At 47.8% G+C, this 23196-nt stretch overlaps 2 protein-coding genes across 5 annotated transcripts in view; one reads left to right on the top strand and one right to left on the bottom strand.

Moving 5' to 3' along the window:
• Positions 1-23196, bottom strand: part of LOC144163393 (uncharacterized) — a 65781-nt gene that overhangs the window by 33059 nt on the left and 9526 nt on the right. The window contains exon 1 of one of the 3 annotated variants that reach the window (XM_077694363.1): positions 20911-21045. The exons of 1 other annotated variant lie outside the window; for it this stretch is intronic. In XM_077694363.1, the coding sequence (XP_077550489.1) occupies positions 20911-20912 (2 nt within the window). In that variant the 5' untranslated portion in view covers positions 20913-21045. Of the gene's footprint in view, positions 1-11442; positions 11776-20910; positions 21046-23196 lie in introns of those variants that run through there. One more of the 3 variants, XM_077694364.1, reaches the window with a different exon arrangement.
• LOC144163394 (1-phosphatidylinositol 4,5-bisphosphate phosphodiesterase delta-1-like) overlaps positions 19452-23196 on the top strand; it is an 85937-nt gene continuing 82192 nt past the window's right edge. The window contains exon 1 of one of the 2 annotated variants that reach the window (XM_077694368.1): positions 19452-19642. In XM_077694368.1, the coding sequence (XP_077550494.1) occupies positions 19591-19642 (52 nt within the window). In that variant the 5' untranslated portion in view covers positions 19452-19590. Of the gene's footprint in view, positions 19648-23196 lie in introns of both variants that reach the window. The other variant, XM_077694370.1, reaches the window with a different exon arrangement.

Here is a 23196-nt window from a genome sequence, read left to right as displayed (position 1 = left end):
TCCGGATCCCACGCTACAGCTCTTCGAGCCCACCCCGTCGGAGGACGGGGGGCATCGACTCGTGCTCTGAAATAGAAACTTCGCCGGCACGCATATGCAGCGCTCGCTAACGCGGACCGGGCAGCAGCATCTCATTCATACGCATATTGCATTCGTCGGTCGCCCCGCAATGCCTCATTGTGTCCCCGACGCTGTTGTTTTCACGCGGGCAGTGCTTCATTTCACCGCTTGTCCATTTACACGCTAGACTGCGTTTGTAGGCATGGTTGTCGTAGAGGGGGGGGGGCGGCTCGCATTGTCTTCTGGTCGCAACGAGAGGGAAAGAGGGAGGGAGAGGGGACTAGAGATATAACCGCTCTCTCTAATAACGTGACTTTTTTTGTTTTCTCGTTTTACCGGGCGGCATCGTGTTATCCCTGTATCTTTTTTTCTTCCTCGTTCCTGTAGTCCGGTCATCTAAAAAAACTGGCTGGTGGGATGTTGTCCTCCCCCCCCCCCAGCGTCGGTTTCTTTCTGCTTTGCTGGTTTCCTTTTTTTATTTTCGCTGCCTTTTGTTGTATAACGGTGCCTTTGTTGCGCGTTACGCCGTGGCTTACGGCCTACTTATAGCGCGTTTGAAAGCTTGTGAGGTTGACAGGTAGAGAGGGATGTTCTTTATGTGTACCCAGCCCTGTTTTCAGGGAATTTGAGATTTGAGCCACAAGGTCAGCAACTTATGCTCTAGACGTCGTTTCGTTTTATACTTCATGGACTCCAACGCCCTGCGTTAGTTATTTTTTGTTTCTGCTTTGTTGCATGCCATATTCTTTCAATATCTTTCAGTGTTCGGAGACGAGCTGTAACGGATGAATTGTCGGAACTACCTGCATTAAATAAAAAATTGTGTCATTCTTTTGGGGAATTTTCTGCCAAATCTATGCTACAGGACAGGGTAAAAAATAGCGGACACTTATCTCTGATCGAATGTTGTTACAACGCAGCTGACCATCATTTGATTGCAGAATCGCATCGTTTCAATTGACCAATCGTATGCATACAGTGACGTTCACACCGCTCCTTTTTAGATTAGGGAGAACGGCCAAGCCACCTCTTAAAGAAGTCATTCCGCAAGTTAATCCATCAGTGATACACACTATTTTTTGCCTTAGATTTTTGTTATCTTGACGACGGCGGGCGCGAGAGATTCTGAATTGAGACCAATTTGTCCCCGCAAACTTCTTGATCTCATCTGCCCATCTAACTTTCTGCTGCCCCCTGCCACGCTTACCTCCCTCAGGATCCACTCTGTTACCTTTAATGACCAACGGTTATCTCGCCTTCGCATTACATGCCCTGCACTTCTTCTTAATTCCTAATAATATGTCATTAACACGCCTTTGTTCCCTGACCGCCTCCGTTCTGTTGTTGTCATGACGCTAATATGCAAAGCGAAACAAGTAATCTGGAATTCGGCGAGCAAAACGTTGACAGTTCGCACTAGTAAGGAGGCAACGGTACAAACTGGTGCAAAACTGAGTATCAATCAGGTCTAAAATCATTTTGGTAATCATAGCCTTTAGCTTAATTATTATTTGACTAAAGTGCAACTTGGAAGGTACCATATGCTCCGCGTTTCTGTCCAATATGCGCGTTATGTTGCCAGCGCAGAAAAAAAGTTGTTGTCGTTGTGGTTGTTGCTTTTTTCGTGGCCCATGCTAACTGGGGGGGGTTAGTCCAGGAATCTGGAGCTCGAAGGGTAAGGCGCCCCCTTCACAAAATTCTCATAACTATGAACTGGAAGCGTAGAAGTTGTACAATGGTGGGCGCGGCGTGATACCTGAACGTGAGGGCACGTGAGTGGATCAGGTGCAACGATGTAGCAGTAAATAATCCTGTGCTAACTCGCACGAAAAGACGAAGAAACGAAAGCGAAGAGACGCTAATACCCCTGCCACACGGCAAATTTATTGTCATTCCGATCAAATGTCATTCGTTAGACTTAATGCCATTTTCTTGACGCGCTGATACACGGCCAAAATTAATGTCATTTGCAAATGATCGGTAGCAACTTCCGCAGAGGAATATTTTAGTAAGCGCTTCGATATTCGCAAAAACTGAGCGATAAGAGCTTGAACAACTTTACTGCACCTTTGAATGCACTTTAATCACTTTAAGAATGCACTTTAAGCACTTTAAGAATGCACTTTATGAATGCCCTTTAAGCTGGCGACCATCACACCGGATGGGGTTGGCCTGGTAGCGAGACTACCAGTTTTATTTTTTACAACCCTATATGGCTTCTTTCATATGCATAAATAAGCCACCAAAAATTGTACGCGTGTAAAAATATAATCCTGCTACTGACGCTTTAGTAACCTGCTTTGGGCGGGCATTCCCACCGAGTCTCTGGTGTCGAGATAACACATTTGCTGGCAAAACGCAATCGAATGGGTTCCGCAAACTCATTCGGTCCCTAATACCATTCTGGTCAAATGTCATTACATTTTCTCGTGTGGCAGCAAACAAATGTCATTTTTAACGAATAACATTTGATGGAAGTAATACTAAATTTGCAGGGGTATAATACGATGTAGTAGTAAAGGCGTCGTTGATAAGCATCACCAGGCTATCGCCCTCGTAGCACGTTAGCAGACTTAATCTCCCCAAGAAATTTTATTTATTTATTTATTTATTTATTTATTTATTTATTTATTTATTTATTTATTTATTTATTTATTTATTTATTTATTTATTTATTTATTTATTTATTTATTTATTTATTTATTTATTTATTTATTTATTTATTTATTTATTTATTTATTTATTTATTTATTTATTTATTTATTTATTTATTTATTTATTTATTTATTTATTTATTTATTTATTTATTTATTTATTTATTAAAAAAGCACCAAGTGTCCAGTTGAGCATAAAAGCCTCCGTCCAACGCCTGCAGCAGCGGAACCGCTCCTCAAATGGCCGTCGGTGCAACGATAATAAAAGTGAAAAATTTAGTTAAAAGAGGAGGAGGCAAAACGTTTATTCAGCAAAAAAAAAAATGTTGGGGTGGGTGGCCTCTTCATTTGAGGAGGCCTCGCGACGGAATAGGAATCGAATCCAGGACCTCCGGAATTCTGGTCGCGCATGCATCCCCGAGAGCTCTACTGCGCTCGTTTGCTATTAAATGGAATAAAATGCCACTCAAATGACCCATGTGCAGCTTTCCCGCTCATGGCAGTCCTTTCAACAGTGATTACACTGCAATTTTTTATCGAAGTGAAAAGTTCTTTTGCACAGCTAATATTTGGAGTGAATACTTGCTTTGTGACCAGTTTCAAGTAGCGCACGTTGCGCGACTGGGTTCCTGAGCCACGGGAAATATCCCATAGAAATGCATGGGGAGTTAGATTTGACAGCGAATTACACAAACAAATAGTCAGAAACCTGAAATCTTCTTTTGGCGTTTTAATCTTCACGTTAGCTTCTAGCTTTATGCCAAATATCATTTTCCTACAGTGGTTTTGCTAGGTTCCCGAGAGGTTGTAATTTTGAGCGAGAAAGCTGGGTATGCCACAAGCAAATTATAATCGTAAATCGACCAGATTTAGGGATATCTTCAATGTGGAATACATTTAAGCGAGGGAAAATTTGACATCCACCCGAATTTCAGTCGCACGGCTATAGTATACAACGAAAATCTATGCAGATGTCTCAGAAACTTCGCAGTCCAAGAAAAATACCTGAACTGCGGCCGTACGCCTAAATCTACACGACTTCGCCGTGTAGATTTTGCCGTTGTAAAAAAAACATCGCCGTGGAAAAAAAATTCTATATTTCGATATTTTTCTTCAAATGCGAAGTTTCTGAGAGAGCCGTATAGATTTCCTTTGTATACTATAGGCGTACGGCTGAATTAGGGTATTTTGCTTCAAGTACGAAGTTTCTGAGAAGTCTGTACAGATTTTTTTTTTTGTATAATATAGCCGTACGGCGACAAAATGGACGTCAAATTTTCTCTCGCAAAAATTATATTCGTATATCAAACGCAAGCGAAAACCGGATAGTGCAGCCAAGTCCAAGCTTAAGCAAAAATCGATATGTCCCATTAAAAGACAGCCACTAAGAGCCCAGCCAGAACCATTCAAGCGCATGGTCCATTGGTTTGGACCTATAGCGAATGTGTTGCTGCCTTCAACTTAGAAAACGTAGGCATCCAGTGCACTAACCTCGACGTACGATGATTTGATTTTGACGTTGCTCGGCACGTCGTTATTGTTAAGGTAACTAACCGGGTGTGGTTAAGACTGAACATAGGCATGCATCACCGGCTTTTAAAGGCCTTGTAAAGCCATAGCAGAAAAGTCGTGCTTCGCATTGAGCAAGGAGTCGACTTAGGTATGAAAACTATAAACATGATTTGCAACGCACTAAAATAGTTCTAACAGCGGAGCTGTTGCACAAGCCGTAAGTTCGCCGTTGCAGGAAAGAATACTTGAAAATGCCGAACGCTCGTGAGCGCGTGCCTTGCGGCGACCGGCGAGCGTCCCCGGCAAGCGCAGTGGCTTTAGAAAAATAAAAAAAATAAAAAAATTGACAAAAACCTTGAGGAACGAGAAAATGCGGAGAGCTCGTGAGCGCGTGCCTCGCGGCGACCGCCGAGTCCCTGGCTCGCGCAGTGGCTTTAGCAAAAGAAAAAACTCCACCGGTATCATCAAGCGTTACCGCGCATGTAAAAAACTCCAGCGCTCAGTGGCGTAGACCTTATTTTTCCGGGGGGGGGGCAGACCTGGAGTGCGCCTCGAAGCGGCAAAGGGAGGGGGGGAGTAAGCGGTAGGGGGGGGGGGGAGGGTCCTGATGAGATGACACGTCATCACCCCGCTACAAAGAGGCTACCACTAATCATCCTCATCATCATCATAAAGGGCACCTGCAGCAGTGATGGCCTTTTACATTTTTCGGCTAACTACGAGGTATCGCCAAATAAGACGTCCCGCAAATCTATGAACCGTGAACTTCAGCGATTTGACGCATCCAGTAGAAATTTCTTAAAAATACGCGTTTTACTGGTCACATTTATCCAAACATATTGCATGACTGAACCATCAGAACAAAAACACGAGTCGATTTGTTTTTCTTTTAATGGGCAGTTCGGGGGTAAAAAGAAAGGGACACGATCGAGAAAGGGACACGACAGGGGCGCTACGCGCTCCTATGTTCATTTCCGTTAAGAGCCCCCGAAACGGGTCTGACTTTGACCACTCGTTTTTGTATCCGTGTGTGTGTTGTGCCAACGCGCCCGACACATATTTCGCTGCACCTGGCGACGTGCCGATGGCGGGGTTGATTCGCGCCTAGGTCAAACCGCCCGCGCCAGACGTGCCGCGACTTGGCGGGAAAGGCGCGGCCGAGTCTGCTCTCCCTTTCCCATCACGACGGCTGGACCAAATCGTGCCTGGGACGAACTAATCCCCGCAGTCACGCAGCAAGTAGCGCCTGGAGACGCCGCCGCAGAGTCGTCTTTCCTTCCCCGGTCGGGGCGGCTTGGCTGACGCAATCACTTTGCCTCCATTCCCCAGATTCATTATGCGGCCAGTGATAGCTCCGACTGGAGGCATTGGAACTGCACGCGGCTGCAACGGAACCCTGGAGGTATAAAACCAGCCCGGAAGCAGCGACGGTGCGGCGGCATCTCATCGAAGGCCCTGAGTTGAGAAGTGCTATCGCGCTTGTCTTAGCCATGTAACACTCTTGCTACCTTTGTATATATTGTATATAAATGCTGCTTGAAATAACCGTCAGCTGGGCTACTTCGTCGCTATGGTCTGTGACGCGTCGATAGCGGACTGGACAGGGCAACGTCGCAACAGTAGCGACTGAGCTGGGATGGCCCAGTCCCAACAGTGTATGTGTATGTGTTTTGGAGGCTTGGAGCGGGTATCGCTCGCAGTCGACGGCCGCAGTGCGCCCAGTTGCTGCCGGTGCTTGGCAGCCGTTACAGCACTGTCCAACTGCTCTGGCGTGCTTTGTGACCTCGAAAACAAAGTTTCAGACAGGCTTTTCGGAGGCGTGATAGCTTGCACTGACGTCACTGTATTCCCGTGTTGGTGCGTTGGTTGCACAGTGGAAATATGCAGCTCTTGCTTCGAGAATCGCTGATAAAGCTGACGGCTATCGATAAAAAAGTGCGGAGGCGTCGTTATGGGCAAGCACCATGTTTTACGAGACGTTCCAAGACGCGAGCTAAAGGTAAAAACCCAACGTCTGGCGTTGGCGTTCATCTTATAAAACACCCCTTTCACGAGGCCTTCCCCAGTGCGAGCTTAAACTCGGCACAAGTTGCTAGCGAGGAGTGGTCGCCCCGCCAGTAAACAGCAGATGAAGGTAGGGGAAGAACAACCACCGAAATTCACAGTCGTCGTCAGCTTCATCATTACACGATGGCATAAACGAGAAGCAGCGCATCGAGTTGCCATTCGAAAGCAAAACGCTCCTCCAGCAGCAAGATGCCAGCGCTGTTCGACAAAATATGCGAGGCGAAACAAGGCGTCACACGTGTTCGACTGGGCATTATGATGTCCGATTAACAACCCGCAACCTGCACGGTGCGGCTATGGACAGCACGAGGACATAGTCCTAACAAACCTGAGCAAAAAGTTTCAAAACGGGAGCCTAATAAAACCATGTGCTTGACATAAACCATGCAGTCAATTAGAAGCGAATCACGTAAACTAACTACGACTGTTTAAATGAGCGGTTCCGCTCACGAAACGACTCCAGAGCATGACATGCATCTATGGAAACTGCTTAAGACCGGAAAAGAGCGACTTCGGTGCGCGTAGTGCATGCATTGTGAGCAGCCCCCACCGCTTCCCCTAAAACAATTTGAATGAAGCAAGCGGAACGAAGGAGCTACGCGTTCCCAGGCCGCGCATTTGTAAACAAAAATAACTGCTCCAATCAACAGGTGCCATAGAAACAGAGCAACTGTGGCCGCGCTTCCCACCGGGACCTAACCCCCTCATTTTTCCCTTTTCACCGTGACCCCTTAGCGAGCGACCGCCGAAAAACGCTAACAGCGCCAAACAAGGACAGACAAAGGAGGGAAGTGCAGTTTTCGTTGCCTGATTTTGCCATCCTTGAGAGTTAAGCAGCACAGCGCCACCGCTAAATGTCTGAAACTCGTACACATGCGTCCAGACTTGAGTTTGTGATGGAACTTGTTTGCACTGCTGTACTCACGAGTGCATGTACTCTCGAGTGCAAGCGCTCGAAAATGCAGTATTAATGAGTATTGTAATCATGAGTACTGTGTACTCATGAATACCATATTCACCAGTACTCATACTCATGAGCACTCATACTCATGAGTTCTGTACTCACGAGTAGTGGACTTACCCCTGTACTCAATCGTCATCATACTCACTTTTTTAATCTGGGTGTATACTCACTCATCATCGTTCTCACTTGTGAGTTTGAGTACAAATGAGTGTACTCACGAGTGAGTGCGCCGACCTATGCTCCCAACAAAATGTCGCTTGCTGCTGAAGCCAAGCTATGGTGGCTAGAAGGGCCACCCTTCTGGCCACCATAGCCAAGCGCAGCGCTACATTGTTGTCAAAAATCCGCACACTGAGAACGTCTAACTCACCGTGAAGAAAAGCGACACGGCCCTGCGCTTCCCCCTGCCCATCGGGAGGACGGAACTGTCTTTCAAGACCCCAACCCCTATTGTAAACAATAGTTGGCAGACAGGACGCCCAACAGTCCGATGTCGACGGGCGCAGAGCCGAGCCAAGCCCTTAAAAAAATCCTCAGCCGTGGCCGGAGGGGGCTCTGCCCCCCCGTAAAGCCGTCCGGGGGGGGCACGAGCCCCACTGCCCCCCCGTAGTTGGCGCTTCTGCCAGCGCTAATGCTAAAGTTGCAAAGACACCCTGCTTGTAAAAGGTCAACGCGGCCGCCGCATTCTCTAGAAGCCATTACGGATAATTGCAGACGTGGCTACGAGTGTGCCAATCCCTCCCGAGACGACTTGCAGAACCCGCCCCCGCTGCCTCGAGTCGATGACGAAGAACTGGTGGAAGTCTAGTACAATGGTAAGGATGACTTCGCATCGACCACTCGCCGTCGGAAGGAGACGACAGCCTCTTCTATGCATATTATGACGATAACCAGCATCGCAACTATGCAAACAACAATGATACTGGAACTTAACTATGTGTCCGGCAATGCTCACCGACAACAGCTGCGCCATTCAAGTCTCGCGCGTGAGTGCAAGCTTCCCTAAATTTGTTTGCTTAATTCGCCGTCAAAAGCTACTGTCCATGCTTTGAAACCCGATAGTTTACATAGGTCTGGAGCCTGGTAGAGCAGCGATCTAAACGAAAAACTGCGCCCAAAGCAAGCGTTGGCCTTCTGTATTAGCCTTACGAAAATACTTCGTATTACGCTCTAAAACTCCAAAGTAACCACTTCTGTAACAACTGTGGTGAGCCGGAAAGCTGCCCTTAAAGGAGCCATGAAGAGAAAATACAACTTCGTCTAATTTGACAGAACTAGGCTTCAGTATCTCGCTCAGCTACATTACAGCCACAAAACATGTTTTTTAACGAAAAAAAAGCAAGAAGTATTTAAAAACTTTCAAATTTTGCGCCACAGTGACGTGTTATGAGCAAGGATGACGTCATACGGGCCAACAATAAAACACAATTTTCAGTGCGTTAACTGAACGTTAGCATTCAAGTGATGCGGTCAAATGGAACTAGAGGCCCCATTACAGACGTCCAGTCATGTGTCGTCGCGGCAGGTCAGTTAGGCGGCCGCTAATCGCACAAACAAGGTTCCGTGACGTCATAGAAAAGTTGCGGGAAATTGGCTAGGGGGTCGCGACTGCTTCACACGTTTTCTCTCATATCTCTGTTATTTGTTCGAATATTGCGATGCTATTGGTGTCATTGTTATCGGGACTAAGCAGTCTTTCTAATAAACCCAACTTGTGTTTTGTCTTCATGGCTCCTTTAAACCCCATGTACCCACTCTGGTGGATTGGCCAGTGAGGAGGACGGCTGCCATCAGGCGCTCACGCCACCGCTTCGCGAATTCCCATTTTACTGGGGCGGCAACGTATCAGCTCGAAGAATCCCTCTGCGGCGTTCAACTGGACTGTAATATGTTTTCGCATTCAAAATTTAAAAGAAGTGTTTAGGGGTCATCGTGCTTTAATAACTTGTATTATTCTTTTTGGCTGGTTGGTTGTTTATTTATTTACAATATGCTTCGCTTCAAGCAAGATCCGTCCGTAAATTACACATAATCGCAATCGTCATCATCACCACCGGGCCGGTATACAGTGAATAGTGATCACGATTGCCTGCCTTACAGCCCTGGCCTGCCCACCGTGCCTGGAAACTCAGGGCTGTGACCATGGCTTCAGGCTACAGCTACGCTTCAATCTGCGGCTCCATGCCTGACGAGTGCCAGGACTTGCGTTTCGAACAGTGATGGACTGAATTGAATCTCAGATCCGACCCAAATGTTCCGAAGTTTTAGATTTCCACGCGATAACACAACGCAACCGCTCGCGTCGCCGCCTTGTCCAGTGCTCGCGGCTGGGCAAGCTCCCATAGCGAGGGTGTTGACCAGGTAACGGGGACGAAATTGGGCCAAAGGATATCCCGTGGACGTCGGTCGTATGCCGCTCTTCTGAGCCCACACAGCTGAAAAAATAAACATCCCCCCACTCTTCACCGTTTGTAAGGCCCGGCCCTCGTTTTTCATACCCCCTTTTGTTCAAGCGTTCCTTTTTTTGGGTGCCTTATGCTAATAAGCACATGTCTGTTGCTCTAATTTTTTGTTCTTCCTTTGCCGCTACGCGGTTTTTGTGGGCTCAGTTCGGTTCCTTTTCTTTATTGTCGCATTAAGTGGAGGGTTCATGACCTTGCTGGAGGCGGGGAATGTTGTGACGACGTTTCCGAGCCCGACTGCCCTACAGGACAAATGCGCGGAGAGTCTCTTTATTTATTCTTTGTGTGTGTGTGTGTGTGTGCGGGGGGGGGGGGGTGAATGTAGGAGAAGGGGACAGAGACAGCGTACCCAGCGCTCTTGATACCAATCATGCAAGGGCTTTTAGGGGTGAAGCACCTTAGGTCCTCGCTTTGTCCTGGGCTTGCATGCGTCCGTGTACACAGTGCTGCGCATGCGCGAGGAGCATTGGATTGGATTGGATTGGATTGAAACGGATAGGAATTGTATATACTGTACACACACGTTGTCACTCATTTACATGCGCGAGTGGGCAATCCCACGGGTGATTTACGGTAAGAACGATCCCCAGTGCATATCTAGACTCCAGCACGCGATTTGCGGCTTAGATTTAATTAACGCTCAAGTTTAGCTAATACAGGTATAGTTATAGGGCTTGCATACATTGAATTGACTTTAAGAGACAAGTGATTGGCATGAACCAACTATTCCAGCAACACGTTTTATTGAAGTAATTATAATTTACTTGAAGTAAAAATATAGCTGAAGGGACCTAAAACGCGCACGCGCACAGAAACCTTAACTCAATGCAACTATTATTTTCACGGTGATTTTGACCGATGCTTATTTTTCCATCATGATACATTTTTTAGTGCCTGTGATTCTTCGTATGCCGAATGCCTGAGAGCCGCGTAATGCTGAAGGAATACGAGACAGTATATACTTAAATGATCAATTTCTTTGGTATAAAATTATTTACTAGTCAATTGATTTGAATCACTAATTGCATTTAAATGTATTGATTGGGATTATTTATTTGTTTAGCCGTTTTTCTGGTGTTAGTCAATCCGCTGAATGTTTTTTTTTTCATCGGTAGAATAGTTTTTTTCGCGAACATCAGTAACCGGTGATGCACTGACAGAAAACAGCGTAAATAAATACATTATTAAAAACAGTTCAGTCCCGTGTGCGACGAATACAAAAGATACATCATGGAGTAGTACCGATACAACGTTTAGAAGCTCGCGCCCGGACGTGAACTGGTCGAAATTTTAAATCCTTATTACTGTGTTCCGTACCAAAAACACCACCTCCTCGACATCGTTTAAGCGCCAACTTTTCCTTCTTAGAACACCGCGTTTTTTGTCATTTACCCTTCAATTACACACTCTTCCTTCCGCTTTTCAATCAATTTCAAATATCTCATTCGTATCCCCTCAAGGTGCTACCAAGAAATTCATTTTTTTCTCAAGGCTGTTCTTATTAGCAGCATGAACTAAAATCCATATAAAGGCTGAAATTTCTTCACATTACGATTTACGATTTACGAGTTTTCGATTTACGCTCTTCGACAACCGAACACGCACTCTTCGCATGAGTGCGAACAAAACCGGTCGTAATATGTCTCGCAATTATTACCCACAACCGATCGTGAGTTGGTCAAGCGACGGGTTGCCGATTGAAAGAAGCGATAACATGACAAACCTGTTGCCAGTACGACTCCGACGTCAGTCCAGCGCCTCTACAGCCGCCGTGGTCATCCTTCTCCAGCTTCGCGAGCCATCATCATCGTCGCGCGCACACATACACAACACCGTTCCGATCTCGCGTTGTATCGCAGCGGCACCGGCGAAGCTGTCCGTCTTCCTCGCGGTGGGCAGACAAACTGATCCACGTGACGCGGAGTTCATTTTTGGGGTCCCCTGTTGTTGAACCCTCTCTCGCCGTACTACATTCGTTTGTACGCGCCGTTGTTGTGGCACACTGCACAACTCGGGACGTCACGCTACGCTTGACGCGTCCCATGAAAGCGGCGGCGGCGGCGGCAACGGAGGAGAGGGGACAGGGTGGGAACAACGGTTAAGTGAGGGAGAGAGGCGCTGGTGGAGGGAAAAGGAGCCGTATTTGAAACCGGGAAAGTGGACGCGCGAGATGTGGCCTCTTTGATATGCGTGCAAGATGGGGGCGCCTAGTTTGTCGCCACCGGACCGTGGGAGGAGGAGGACGGGGTGGGCGCTGTGCACTACATTATTGTCGGCTGGACAACGCGCGTATGATTAGACTGCGGATGCCTCGTTGTAGAGTCACGAGTGCAATGAGAGCTTGCTTCTGGGCTAGTTGGTAATTAATTTCTTGTAAAAACACTGCGCTAAATTGAAATTAACGAATACGAACGAAGGCGGAACACAAGATGCACACTTACGAAATGCGCTTTCGTAAGTCGTCATCTTGTGTTCCCCCGTCCTTCGTCTTCGTTATTTCAATTTAACGCAGTGTTTTTACGGCGTGGTCGACCCGAGGAAGTAGCGGGGCCGCGGCCAAAGTAGAGGCGACACCAACCGAGACGACGTCAAGGCCGCGTCGCGGCGAAGTACCCTAACAAGACCAGGGCGACAAGCCGTCTGCAGGCACTATCAATAAAGTTGTCGTACCGTACCGTACCGTACAAGAAACAGAAGTGCAAATGGGGGTTTGATTGATTCTAGGGTTTAACGCGCCGACGCAACGCAGGCGATGAGGAGCGCCGTAGTGGAGGGCTCCGGATTAATTTTGACCACCTGGGGATCTTTAGCGTGCGCCGAAATCGCGTACACACGGGCGTTTTTGCTTTTCGCCTCCATCAGAAAAGCGGCCGCCGCGGCCGGGAATCGAACCCGCGTCCTCGCGCTCAGCAGCGGAATTCCTTAGCCACTGAGCCACCGCGGTGGGTAACGTAATATAGGTAGAGCAATGCAAGGGCCTGATTTTGAGGCCCTGGCCCGGCCCAAGCCCGCTTTATGGGGGTTTTAACCCTTCCAGCCCTGGTTTCTTTTTTTTCCAAGCAAGAAATTGTTTTCGGTGTCTTCGAATAAATTTGAATGTTCCCATAAGCCCGCAAACAAAAATAGAGCTGGTTGTACAAGTATTAACTGATTTATAAATTAGGCAATTAATAAGAACACATTGTAATTAAAAATGTTATGTTGAGCAGAAAATTTCTTATACATGTTCCTCATTTTTGTGACAAAATATGAGCTTCGTAATGCACCTACAAAATGTTTGGGAATAACACGAGTACCTCTGTTATTTTTAGCCTCAACGTCGTGATTTTGTGTTTACTCAAGCTTTTCTTTTTTTTGTAGCGTACATCTCCTCTAAAACGCAACGATCGATGGGGATCTCTATCGCAATAGTCATCCTTGGAGGACGGTTCCACAGAAAATACCCGCCGCGGTGGCTCAGTGGCTAAGGCGTTTCGCTGTTGAGCACAAGGTCGCGGGTTCGATTCCCGGCCACGGCGGCCGCTTTTCTGATGCAGGCGAAAAGAAAAAACGCCCGTGTGTACGAGATTTCAACGCACGCTAAAGATCCCCAGGTGGTCAAAATTAATCCGGAGCCCTCCAGTACGGCGCGCCTCATCGTCTGCGTTGCGTCGGCGCGTTAGAACTGTTAGAACCCTACAATCGATTCCCCAGAAAATTAGCAATTTCGGTTTTCTCTGTGCGGTAGAGGAAATCTTATGGGGTTTCGTCTATTGACACCACCAGGGTCGGAAGGGTTAAGCTCCGATGCCGCACCTGGGCTGTGGCGAAGCGCTCTGTAGTAGAGGGCAATTAGTATTTGTAGCGTGAGCTACACAGGCCGAGGTTGAGCAGTTTCGCGTGACTCCTGCAGGAGAGCCGTGCTGCGCATGCGCGATGAGCAGTGCCGTCTCACGGCGTACAGCTGGCGCACCGGACTGGATTGGATTGGATTAAATTGGATTGGATTGGATAGGATTGGATTGGAAATCGTTTTAGCAGCAGTAGGCATAATAATCAGCTAATCCTAGACAACCAGAAAACCTAAGAATAACCAGTTGAACCTTAACTCACGCTATGTATATCCTGGCATAGCCGAGCTAAGGCACTGGTAATTTTATTCGAACCACCTGGTAATTTGCTTTTCGGCGTAAGTATTTCTGCGCACACATAAATGTTTCACCGAACCTGATGTATTTTCTCAATGGTGTAACTCCTTAACCACTGAGCCACCAGAGCGAGTTGTCGTTAGATATAGTCAACCGTAGGCGCGCTCGGTGGTTGTTTGAAATACCCGATGTTTCCCCTGAAAGGCTTCCCCTTTTGAAAAACACATGCCTCGGCTTACCTTCGGAAAAATTATAAATGATTTCACAGCTCGTTTTTTCGTCTAGCTTCTTCGCAAGCTATTTGAGAAAGGAAACAAGTTCATGTCTTTATTTCTTTATATAACTACCGCCCTCTGTCTCACTCGCGTGCGCACCAATGCTATCAATAGCCGCTGACAAAATAATAAAATAGCGCGATGGTTTATAATGCCGCAGAAATGCGCATAAACCTCTGCCCTGCGACGATAATTATTCCCTTGTTCGCGTTTTTTCTGCTTTTTCCCTTCAGCGTTCCTCTCGGAAGAAGTGGGGGGCACTTGAGTTCCTCCCGCTACCAGCGTATACCTCATGTCATCACCACGTTGAGATGTCCCGCGAACCACAACCAGGAAGCCGTTCCTGGTATTTTTGAACAGCTCTAGAAAACGAAGCAGTTGATGGCCCTTCCCACTACTGCTGCCGAGACTCCCTTCCCCATCCTTCGGCTACATTCCCCGTCATTACTCCATCCACTCCCGCACTGTGCTACCCTTGAATGACTCACTTTGCCGACAAAAGTATTTCATTTGCATGTTGAGTAATTCGCAAGAACCTCAATATTTCCATCAATAGTTGCACGAATAATTGCTAGCGTGAATGACCGAATATTGATTCATACATTAGAATAATTATCACTCATATACTGACATGTTGCCACGAACCATGCTTTGAATTTTTTTGTTATGTTTTGTTTTTGCCGACCGGCTGCGTCGGACTGTGTTCTGTGTTATCCGTGGGGCAAGTGAAGCGCCTGTTTCATTCTTTATGCCGCACGTGTTATCTCCTTTGGTAGGGACAGTGTTTCGAAAAACGTCACCAGCCTAGAATAATCTTGTTTGATCTACAGTTTTCTGGATGCAATTCGACTGTTCGTGAAACCCTCGCGCCGAGAGATAAATGCTCGCAGAGCAGACGCCGTGGCATTCCATTCGCCGACACTCGCCTGCGCAAGTCACTTTGTTGACTGCTGCTTCGCCGCCTGCGTATTTTTTGAGTGTTTAGGGGAGCACAAGTTCGCTCCAATAAGCTTGTTTCTCTTTCAAGACAACTGCGTCATTTTTCGCTCGTGACAATATAAAATAGAGGTGCACTCAAAGGATGCAGCTTTATATAAGTATAGGGCATATGGTCAGCTCTTATATTTCATGTATCCTCCTTTTCACGCGTCTAGAGTTTCTGTATGGGTGCAAGTGGATGTTCTCTGCACTGCAGCTTTATTTTCCTATTCTCGCGCATGTTCCATTGTCTTCGCGAGCTTCTTGTCGTCGAGAATGGGTTTGCTGGAATACGAGCGTTTTTATTTCGCTCGACAATGTCACTGGAATCTCGGTACGTTACGTCGGCAGGAAATGGACAGGGTAGTAGCCGGACGAGAGACTGTAAGACAATTTCGGAAGTGGCCCGCATACTGAACAGATACGCGACACCGAGCCTGGTCCGTTATTTTATAGGTCGTCGGAGAGGGCCGCAATCGTCCCTGCGACGAATGTGTTTTGCATGTGTAGACCGGAGCGTTGCGATAAATACAACTAGGAAAATATAGCTGTCTTCCGGGTTTTATCTTTATGTTATACTCGTGAATAGGCTGTTTGCATACATTGCGTTATCTTTATGTTCCCAAGATGGAAATTTGAATGTATTTTTTTGTTTTTGCGAGGGATTGTCCTGGGGCATAAAAGAAAGCCCTGATAGGTAGAACACTGCAGCGAGAAGAGAGAGAGAGATGAAACTTTATTCTGCAGCTCAAGTCCGAGCCGCGGAGTTGAGTCCTCGGAGGAAGGGGGTGCCTCATGGTCCTCCGACGGTAACGGGCTTGGCAGAGGTGCACAAAGAGTTTCAATGTGGGCAGCCAGAAGAGACTGGTGCTGCGACCCCCATATCCACCGCTGAAGATATTGTGCTTCAGTGCGCCTGATGTCAGTTTTCGCTTTGGCGGTGAGTGAAGGTGCGGGCTATTCCGAACCGAAATGCGTTATGTGGCTGGTTGCGGCGAAAATCTGTCGCTGCGTCACAAAACGCTTCCTCATAGATACACGTGTCAAAATGTCTCGCCTGGGCACAAGTGGCGACGTGAACTTATCCTGCTCCACAATAATCCCGCTCCTCGAGAATAAACCTAAATGTTTTAGGGAACTCAAGCTAAGCGGAATGACTGCAGTGCTCAGCCTTTTTCGGCTTAATCAGCTTTATTCTCCTTCGAGACCTCTGCTCCAGCGGACCTATGCACGGTGGTGAAATGGAGAGCAGAAAAAACACACGGGGCCGAAGAGTATACACACGGACAAGCGCTAATAGATAGCGCTTGTCCATGCGTATACTTTTTGTCCCCGTGTTTTTTTTCTGCGCTACATTTCACTACTATGAGTACCAACTATCACACTCACGCGGTCCCTTTCTGATGTGACGACTCCCCGAACTGATGCCTGCCCTTAATGCTCGTGTTGAAAATTTTGGGGCGATATCCTCTCCCTCTCGACCAGCCTTGTGTATATAGCTCTAGAAGAAAAAAAAAATGGCCGTGTATCTGCTCCTTTCGTTGCAAACGTCGACAAAAGGCAATAGTCTTTGTGAATGCCTCCCTTCTCTTTCCCGCTCACCTCTCATGCTTTTTCTCTTCCGTCGCGCTCCTCCCAAGGTAAAAACACTGAAGGTTTGCTCAAGTCAATTTAAATTTACCGCATTCCACTGCTTCAGGCGGGTGCCGCGATGCCAGCGCTGCAGTACGGCGGAGACGCGCGTGAATCGAGGCGTCCTACTTAAACGTTTATAGAACCACGTTGCCCTGCTCCACGTGCGATCCAAGCAGAACGTGGAACATATCTAGTGGAACCTTTTCTTGCTGTTGCCGTGTGATTTCTCAAGTTCCGCCAAGAGGTAGCGCTGGCAACAGCAGGCGACAGTTTTCTGCTATAGCTGTAGTGTATGATTTGCTATCGTACAGACAGACAGACAGACAGACAGACAGACAGACAGACAGACAGACAGACAGACAGACAGACAGACAGACAGACAAACGGACGGACGGACGGACGGACGGACGGACGGACGGACGGACGGACTGACGGACCAAAATTATGGGTTAAGTAGCCCAAGAAACATAATCTTCCGTTGTTATCCTTATCTATAGGCATACTTCATCGCTAAAAATAGACGCGAAGAACGAACACAAAAGGGCGGACACTGATTTACTCCGTCGGGCGAGTATGGTAGGAACACGTACGGATGCACAAAGGGCACTCAAACTTATCTAACCGTACAAAAAAAAAAAAAATTCGCCCGAAAGTTCTTGTCGGGCCACGGCACCTTGCTCGCGGGGCGTGTGTCACAGTGGTGGGTTGCCTGCCTTATGCGCCACCTACATTTTAAAACCGTTTGCACCGTTAAGGGGAACTTCCAATGCGTATAACTCAACGGGTTATACTCAGGTGGTACAGCTAGGCGCCTATGCCTCTTTACTCAATACCTATAACTAACACACTTACACCCTAGCAAAGACACAAGAAAACACCCTTTAGCAGGGTGTTTCGTCGTTTCTAACACCCCTTAAAAGGATGTTCTTTTAGGTTTTTTTTGTTAGGGTGTAATCGTGTTAAAGACAAAAAGGGTGTAAATAATTGTACAGTGTAGGTATGGATGATTAGTAAGACATTCATAAAGCTATTTCAGCGCTGCGCAGTGTAATGGGAACGTGGTTGACGCACAATCATCGCCCATATTTATAAATGAAAACGAAGTACCTCTCCTGGAGCACAAGGGAAAGAATCACTCCAGGGATAATATACAACAAAAAATAAACACACGGGAACGGCGCAGGGAAAACTCGGCCTTCGTGGACTGAGGGAAGTGTTGCACGGGAAGTGAAACAATCGGTGAGCGAAATCGAAGTTTGGCTAATGCGGCTCATCGCCCATCTTTTAAAGACGGTATTCTTTCTTGGGCTACTTAAACCCACACATTTTGGTCTGTCTGTCTGTCTGTCTGTCTGTCTGTCTGTCTGTGACTCGATTCAGCCCCCGGCCTAAGTTAAGCGAGGTCTGCGCAAGAGTCCTATATACTCACAGCCAAATCTAAACGTCTAAGTCCGGTTTATATGTTAATACTTGTCAACTTGTCAACATTGTCGAACAAGAACAAGACATTGCGCAAATATAAGAGAGAAAATTAATACACAATGGATATTTATTGTTCTATATACGTTCTATACGGTTCTATACACGTTGAAGTACAGGGCGCCTCGATTCACGCTCGTCTCCGCCGTGCGGCAGCGCTGGCATCGAGGCACCCGGCCTGGAGCAGTGGAACGCGGTAAATTTAAATTGACTTGAGCAAACCTTTAGCGTGTTTATTTTGGGAGGAGCACGACGTAAGAGGAAGAACATGAGAGGTGAGCGGGAAAGCGAAGGGAGGCATTTACTTGGCAAATGTCGACAAATTATCGTCTTCTGTCGACATTTGCAACGAAAGGAGCAGATACACGGCGATTTTTTTTAATGTGTAACGCTTCGACAAGTTCTCTTAAACTTGGTTTGCTTAATTGCCTGGATATCCGCTACGCATCTACTCCGTCGAACCCCCAGCGGGAGTATAAAGAAGCCCTTGCTGCGACCCAAGGTGGAGTACGTGACGTGCGATTTAAACAGTCAGCGAACGGTTGTAGGGCCAGTTTTCTTTGCCTACACTAGCTGCACTGGCGAAGTTAGCGTAGCACCATACGCGTCGATCTGCCCTAACCAAGCGTGTGCACTTCATGCAGACCCAAACATTGTCCCTTTGTTCAGCCGTGCCACCTCACCTAATCAAATAGCACGAGAATCTTAGCGTCATGAGTAGAGAACGAATTGCGGAACGTCGGCTGCTGACCGCGCGGTATTCAAAGAAAGTAAACTTGCGCCGAGGCCTTTTCTACAAATACCGCCCTGCTGACGGCCTGCAGAACTCGTTTTTTAGCCTGTCCCGTAGCAACCGCGGAACCTCTTGCGCTGGGTGGCGACGCCGGTAACCCGATGATAAGCGCCGAGCTCGTTGTGGGCGGCAATCCCGCACACAGACAATGGTGCTGCACGCCCTCCGGCTTTGCAAAACAGGGACGTTGAGTTTCGCCGTATCTGTCATTGCGGGGTTAGTTTTTTCGGCGAAGTCAGTTCGAAGTCAATCGAAACTTTAGAAAGCCAGGTACAAGCTTTGTAAACACAAGGGCGTGCCGCGAGCACCGCGCCCGCATCCGCCAGTCGGCCGGCGCGAAGCCCTTCCCGTGTCCTCTTCCAGCCAAGGCGGGGGCCTTATCAGGTGCGCAACAGCTGTGCCGCCTTGCGGACTCGATTGCCCGGCAGGCCGATGACAATGGGGAGAGGCGACAGCAACGGCGCGGACCCTTCCGAGGAGCGAGTCCGTGCCGCCCGGGAGTCTGTTCTGTTGACCGCCTTGCCGGGGCAAATTGCAGGTGGCTGCTCGCTCGTCGGCGTGTTTTTTTCACGGCCGGTTGGACTATGCATTCGTCGTGTAGCACACTCGATGACTCGGCACCTGCGCTGCGCTCAGGTGAGGTACGTAACATCACGCGCCCGTCTGTTGTCCGGCGGTGAATGCTGCATTGCGCGCACGTTCGCTTTGCCGTACGTCGCTCGCTGTCGTAGATACGATTGAAGAATTGTTTGTTTGTTCGAGGTCTACGGGTGGAGGGAAGCTTTGCTGAAGTGTTAGCTGAGTAAGCTCGTGATAACAGGGTTTGTCGTGACGACGGAGCTCAAGTTGTTGACAGGCTTTCCGACGCGAACGTGCTGGAAATGGACCACGTGAAGTGCTCAGGAGTTCCTACACGGATTTCTTTTTGCCGAGATCTTGGCATGTACGCATTGACTGGTTCACATCCACCGTTGAGCTCCACGGATCCTTCTCGCAGTTATTTTTGTACGTCACGATATCGCCCCCCCCCCCCCTTCTCTATTTTTCCCATCCGGGTCCCTTGTGATCAAAATGCTCAGTTCTACGAGGTTTGAAGGGGTTCAGAGTGAAGCAGTAGCGGGACACAAGATGTCACAACCTATTCCGTGACACGGTTAAAATAATTAGCTGATTTTTCGGCTGTAAGTCGGTTGCAACAACATTTCCGGTATTTCCGAGCGCATAGCCGGGGCTAGGATCTCCAGGCTTACGTTTTTCTGTTTGGTCGTTTTTGTGATATCATACAACGCAACGAGTTCGTAGTGTTCGTGCCTATCTCGCTTTTTGGCTGCGCATTTATAACTAATATGGAACCCCAATCATGCTCTAATTTACGATCACGTTCGAATAAAAACGATTAGAAAATGAGGAATAAGAGTGTGAAAGCTGATTTTGGCACTGTTACTTGCACGAGGCACATGGAATCGCGGCACGTGGATATGACGCCGTGGCTATTAAAGCGACATTACCAAGGAAGCCAGAAATCTCATGTTTACATGCGCAACCTGAGGTATACAAAATGTTGATTCGCACAACTTTGTGCACTAAAGTGCCGGCGATTAAAACAATAATTACTATTCCTGCAAAAAGACCCGTAATCTCAAGCGCAGACTGAGAACACGTGGGGTTAAAATAGTACCTTATTAATCTTTGCTTGCCTGGTGAAAAAAAAAGATAGTTACGTGTATTAACAATGAATAGCTAATACTCTGGTCGTGTTCTTTCTCGTCTGGTCGTTTTCTTTCTTGAGGGCGGTTGAGTAACAAGTTCCGCACACTTTTTTTAGAGCAGGCCAATCAAACTGAGGATGTGTCTGGGCGGCACCGCTTTGAAAACGCTTGCATACGTTCTCTCGATCCACTCACATCACGCACAACACACTTGCTCGCGATGACGCTCGACTGCCGCGGGCACAGTTCCTCCGGCGCCTCGAAGCCAGACAACGAGTTCTGCGGCGTCGTATATCCCGGCGCCGCTTGCGTAGTTAGTATACACGCGGCTGGCTTGCAAGAGGAGACGACCGTGGGACCACGGACGCTCAGCCAGTCTCGAGCAACGTCTGGAACTCCGGAAGCATAAACGCAGCACTGAAGGTCAAGGTAAAACGTAAGGTAAAGGGGGAGGGGCTGGGGGCGAATCGTTCACATTCACGTGGACACCGCAGTTGTGCGGTACAGTGAATGTGCCGACAAATCGCGCAATTTCAGAAGCCTTTTAGGGCGTAAAACAATGTCTAATCTTAGGCAGAAAAAAAACACTTGCGGCAAATTGGAGTGCTCAACAGGTTTCCGCATTGCTTTAGGTTGAGGATGTACTACTGCCTCATCACTCTTTCCCTCTCCCATCCTTCACCATCCGCATTCCTTTCGCTCACCCGCTCCCCTTCTTCCCACCTTCCCCTTAACTGTTACAGGTTCATTCTCGAAGAACGCCGTGGTTCAGATTTTCCGCAATTCACTTGATTGGCAAGTCTTCGAAGCCAACAATGAAATTTCGGTGAATGACGATGTTGAGAGTACGATTTGACTTTTGCGTCAAATCGTGATATATACGGCGTATGCGCCGTGTCATCACGCAATGCAAACATGCAGTTCTACGTCGCGCACGGCCGCAGCGCAGGGCACATTTTCAAGACAAACGACACGCACGTGCTGTCATTCGTCGTGTTTACTATGTTGGCGACATGAGTTGGTCACTCCAGCGTATTGTGGTGAAGCTGAGATTGCCTGAAAAAGCCCTTCCCCTCCACGCAAGCACCTCCAAAGCTATAGCACCACGAAGCCTGCAATGTGAGTTCACCGCGCCCTCTCCGGCAAGCTATGCTTCAGGCTTTCCCCTCCCCACACCTATGAATCCGACCCTATGCAATCGCTTTACAAAACACGTCCCGATAAGGGCCGATTTGTTTCTACCACTAACATTACAAACCGATAGAGAGAGATGGAGTAAACTTTATTGGTTGAAAAGACAGCCCGGTGGGTGGTGTCTCTATTCAAGGATGTCGCTGGAGCCATATAGTTCTTACAATATACAATAGAGAGGAATCTGGCGCTAGCGTCTATTCGGCTCACATCGAGGCCGTCTGTGTCGTCGTGGGCCGCAATTATACCATGCGCTCGCCTTAGTTTCATCATTGGCTTGGATTGGAACGTTTCAGTGGCCGTAAATTCGAATGCAATGCCCCCCGAAATATCCCGCAGCTCATTCCACGCTCAACAGACGTCAACCTGTAGCCTGGCGCCAGCTGCAGGCTAATGCCTTCCCCAATCCTGCAGCATTGAGCCACATTTGTCCCGACCTTTACAATGACCAATGCAAGTGGTGCACCCAGCGAGCCACACTCACTCACATGATTTGGGCTTGTGATTCTTCTCAGCCACGAACTGTACGAGCATGCTTACGAACCACCAGTGCGGAGCAGTGGGAAACCTGTTTGCTTAGCTCCGACCCCGAAATGCAGGTCAAGGTCGTCCAACTGGCCGAAGATGCCGCTCGCGTCCAAGGGCTGCAGGCCGCCATCTTGGGGGAGGAATTGAGGATAACTCCCACTTCCCCTTCCTCCTTTCACCCAGTTTTGGGCGAAATAAACGTATCATCATCATCAATACAATGCCTCAAAAACGCAAAAAAGAGTGTAATTAATACCTACAAAATATAAAAACGCTGTTTTAATGCTAAAGAAAAAGGAAGTCAAGAGTATATTTCTTTCAATGAGAGTCTGTTTAAATGGTTGTCTTGGCATATTAATGCACAGTGAAGAAAGCAAACCCCCCAAAACGTTTTCGAATCCAAATGTCACGCCAAGACAGAATCTGTAGTCTTCCCATGATCTCCCGAACCATGACGACACGGATTCCAAGGTGCAGTTTCCTCTCTGGTATACTGATTAAGAAACTCTATGGCTAGAGCTGGCCGATTCGCCCACGCGGTTCACAAGACGTTATTGCATGTCCGCTCAGGGGTTGTCCAGTACTCTCTGCCGCTGCTCGTAAGAAGGATTCGAAATCGCTTCGGTATCAGGTTTCGGCTGGCACTCCTAAATAACATGGCGTGGAGTTTTACACACCCATTCCAAGGACGAAAATAGCGCCGTAAAGGCAGAAAATTTAAACCATATACTTCGGCATGCTTCTGTCGGTTCCATAACCATG

The sequence above is a fragment of the Haemaphysalis longicornis genome, unplaced genomic scaffold, assembly GCF_048455015.1.
Source record: "Haemaphysalis longicornis isolate Haplotype H1 unplaced genomic scaffold, Haemaphysalis longicornis Haplotype H1 scaffold_12, whole genome shotgun sequence".
NCBI lineage: Eukaryota > Metazoa > Arthropoda > Arachnida > Ixodida > Ixodidae > Haemaphysalis > Haemaphysalis longicornis.
The sequence above is the reverse complement of the archived record's forward strand: the minus strand, read 5'-3'. Positions and strand labels throughout refer to the sequence as shown.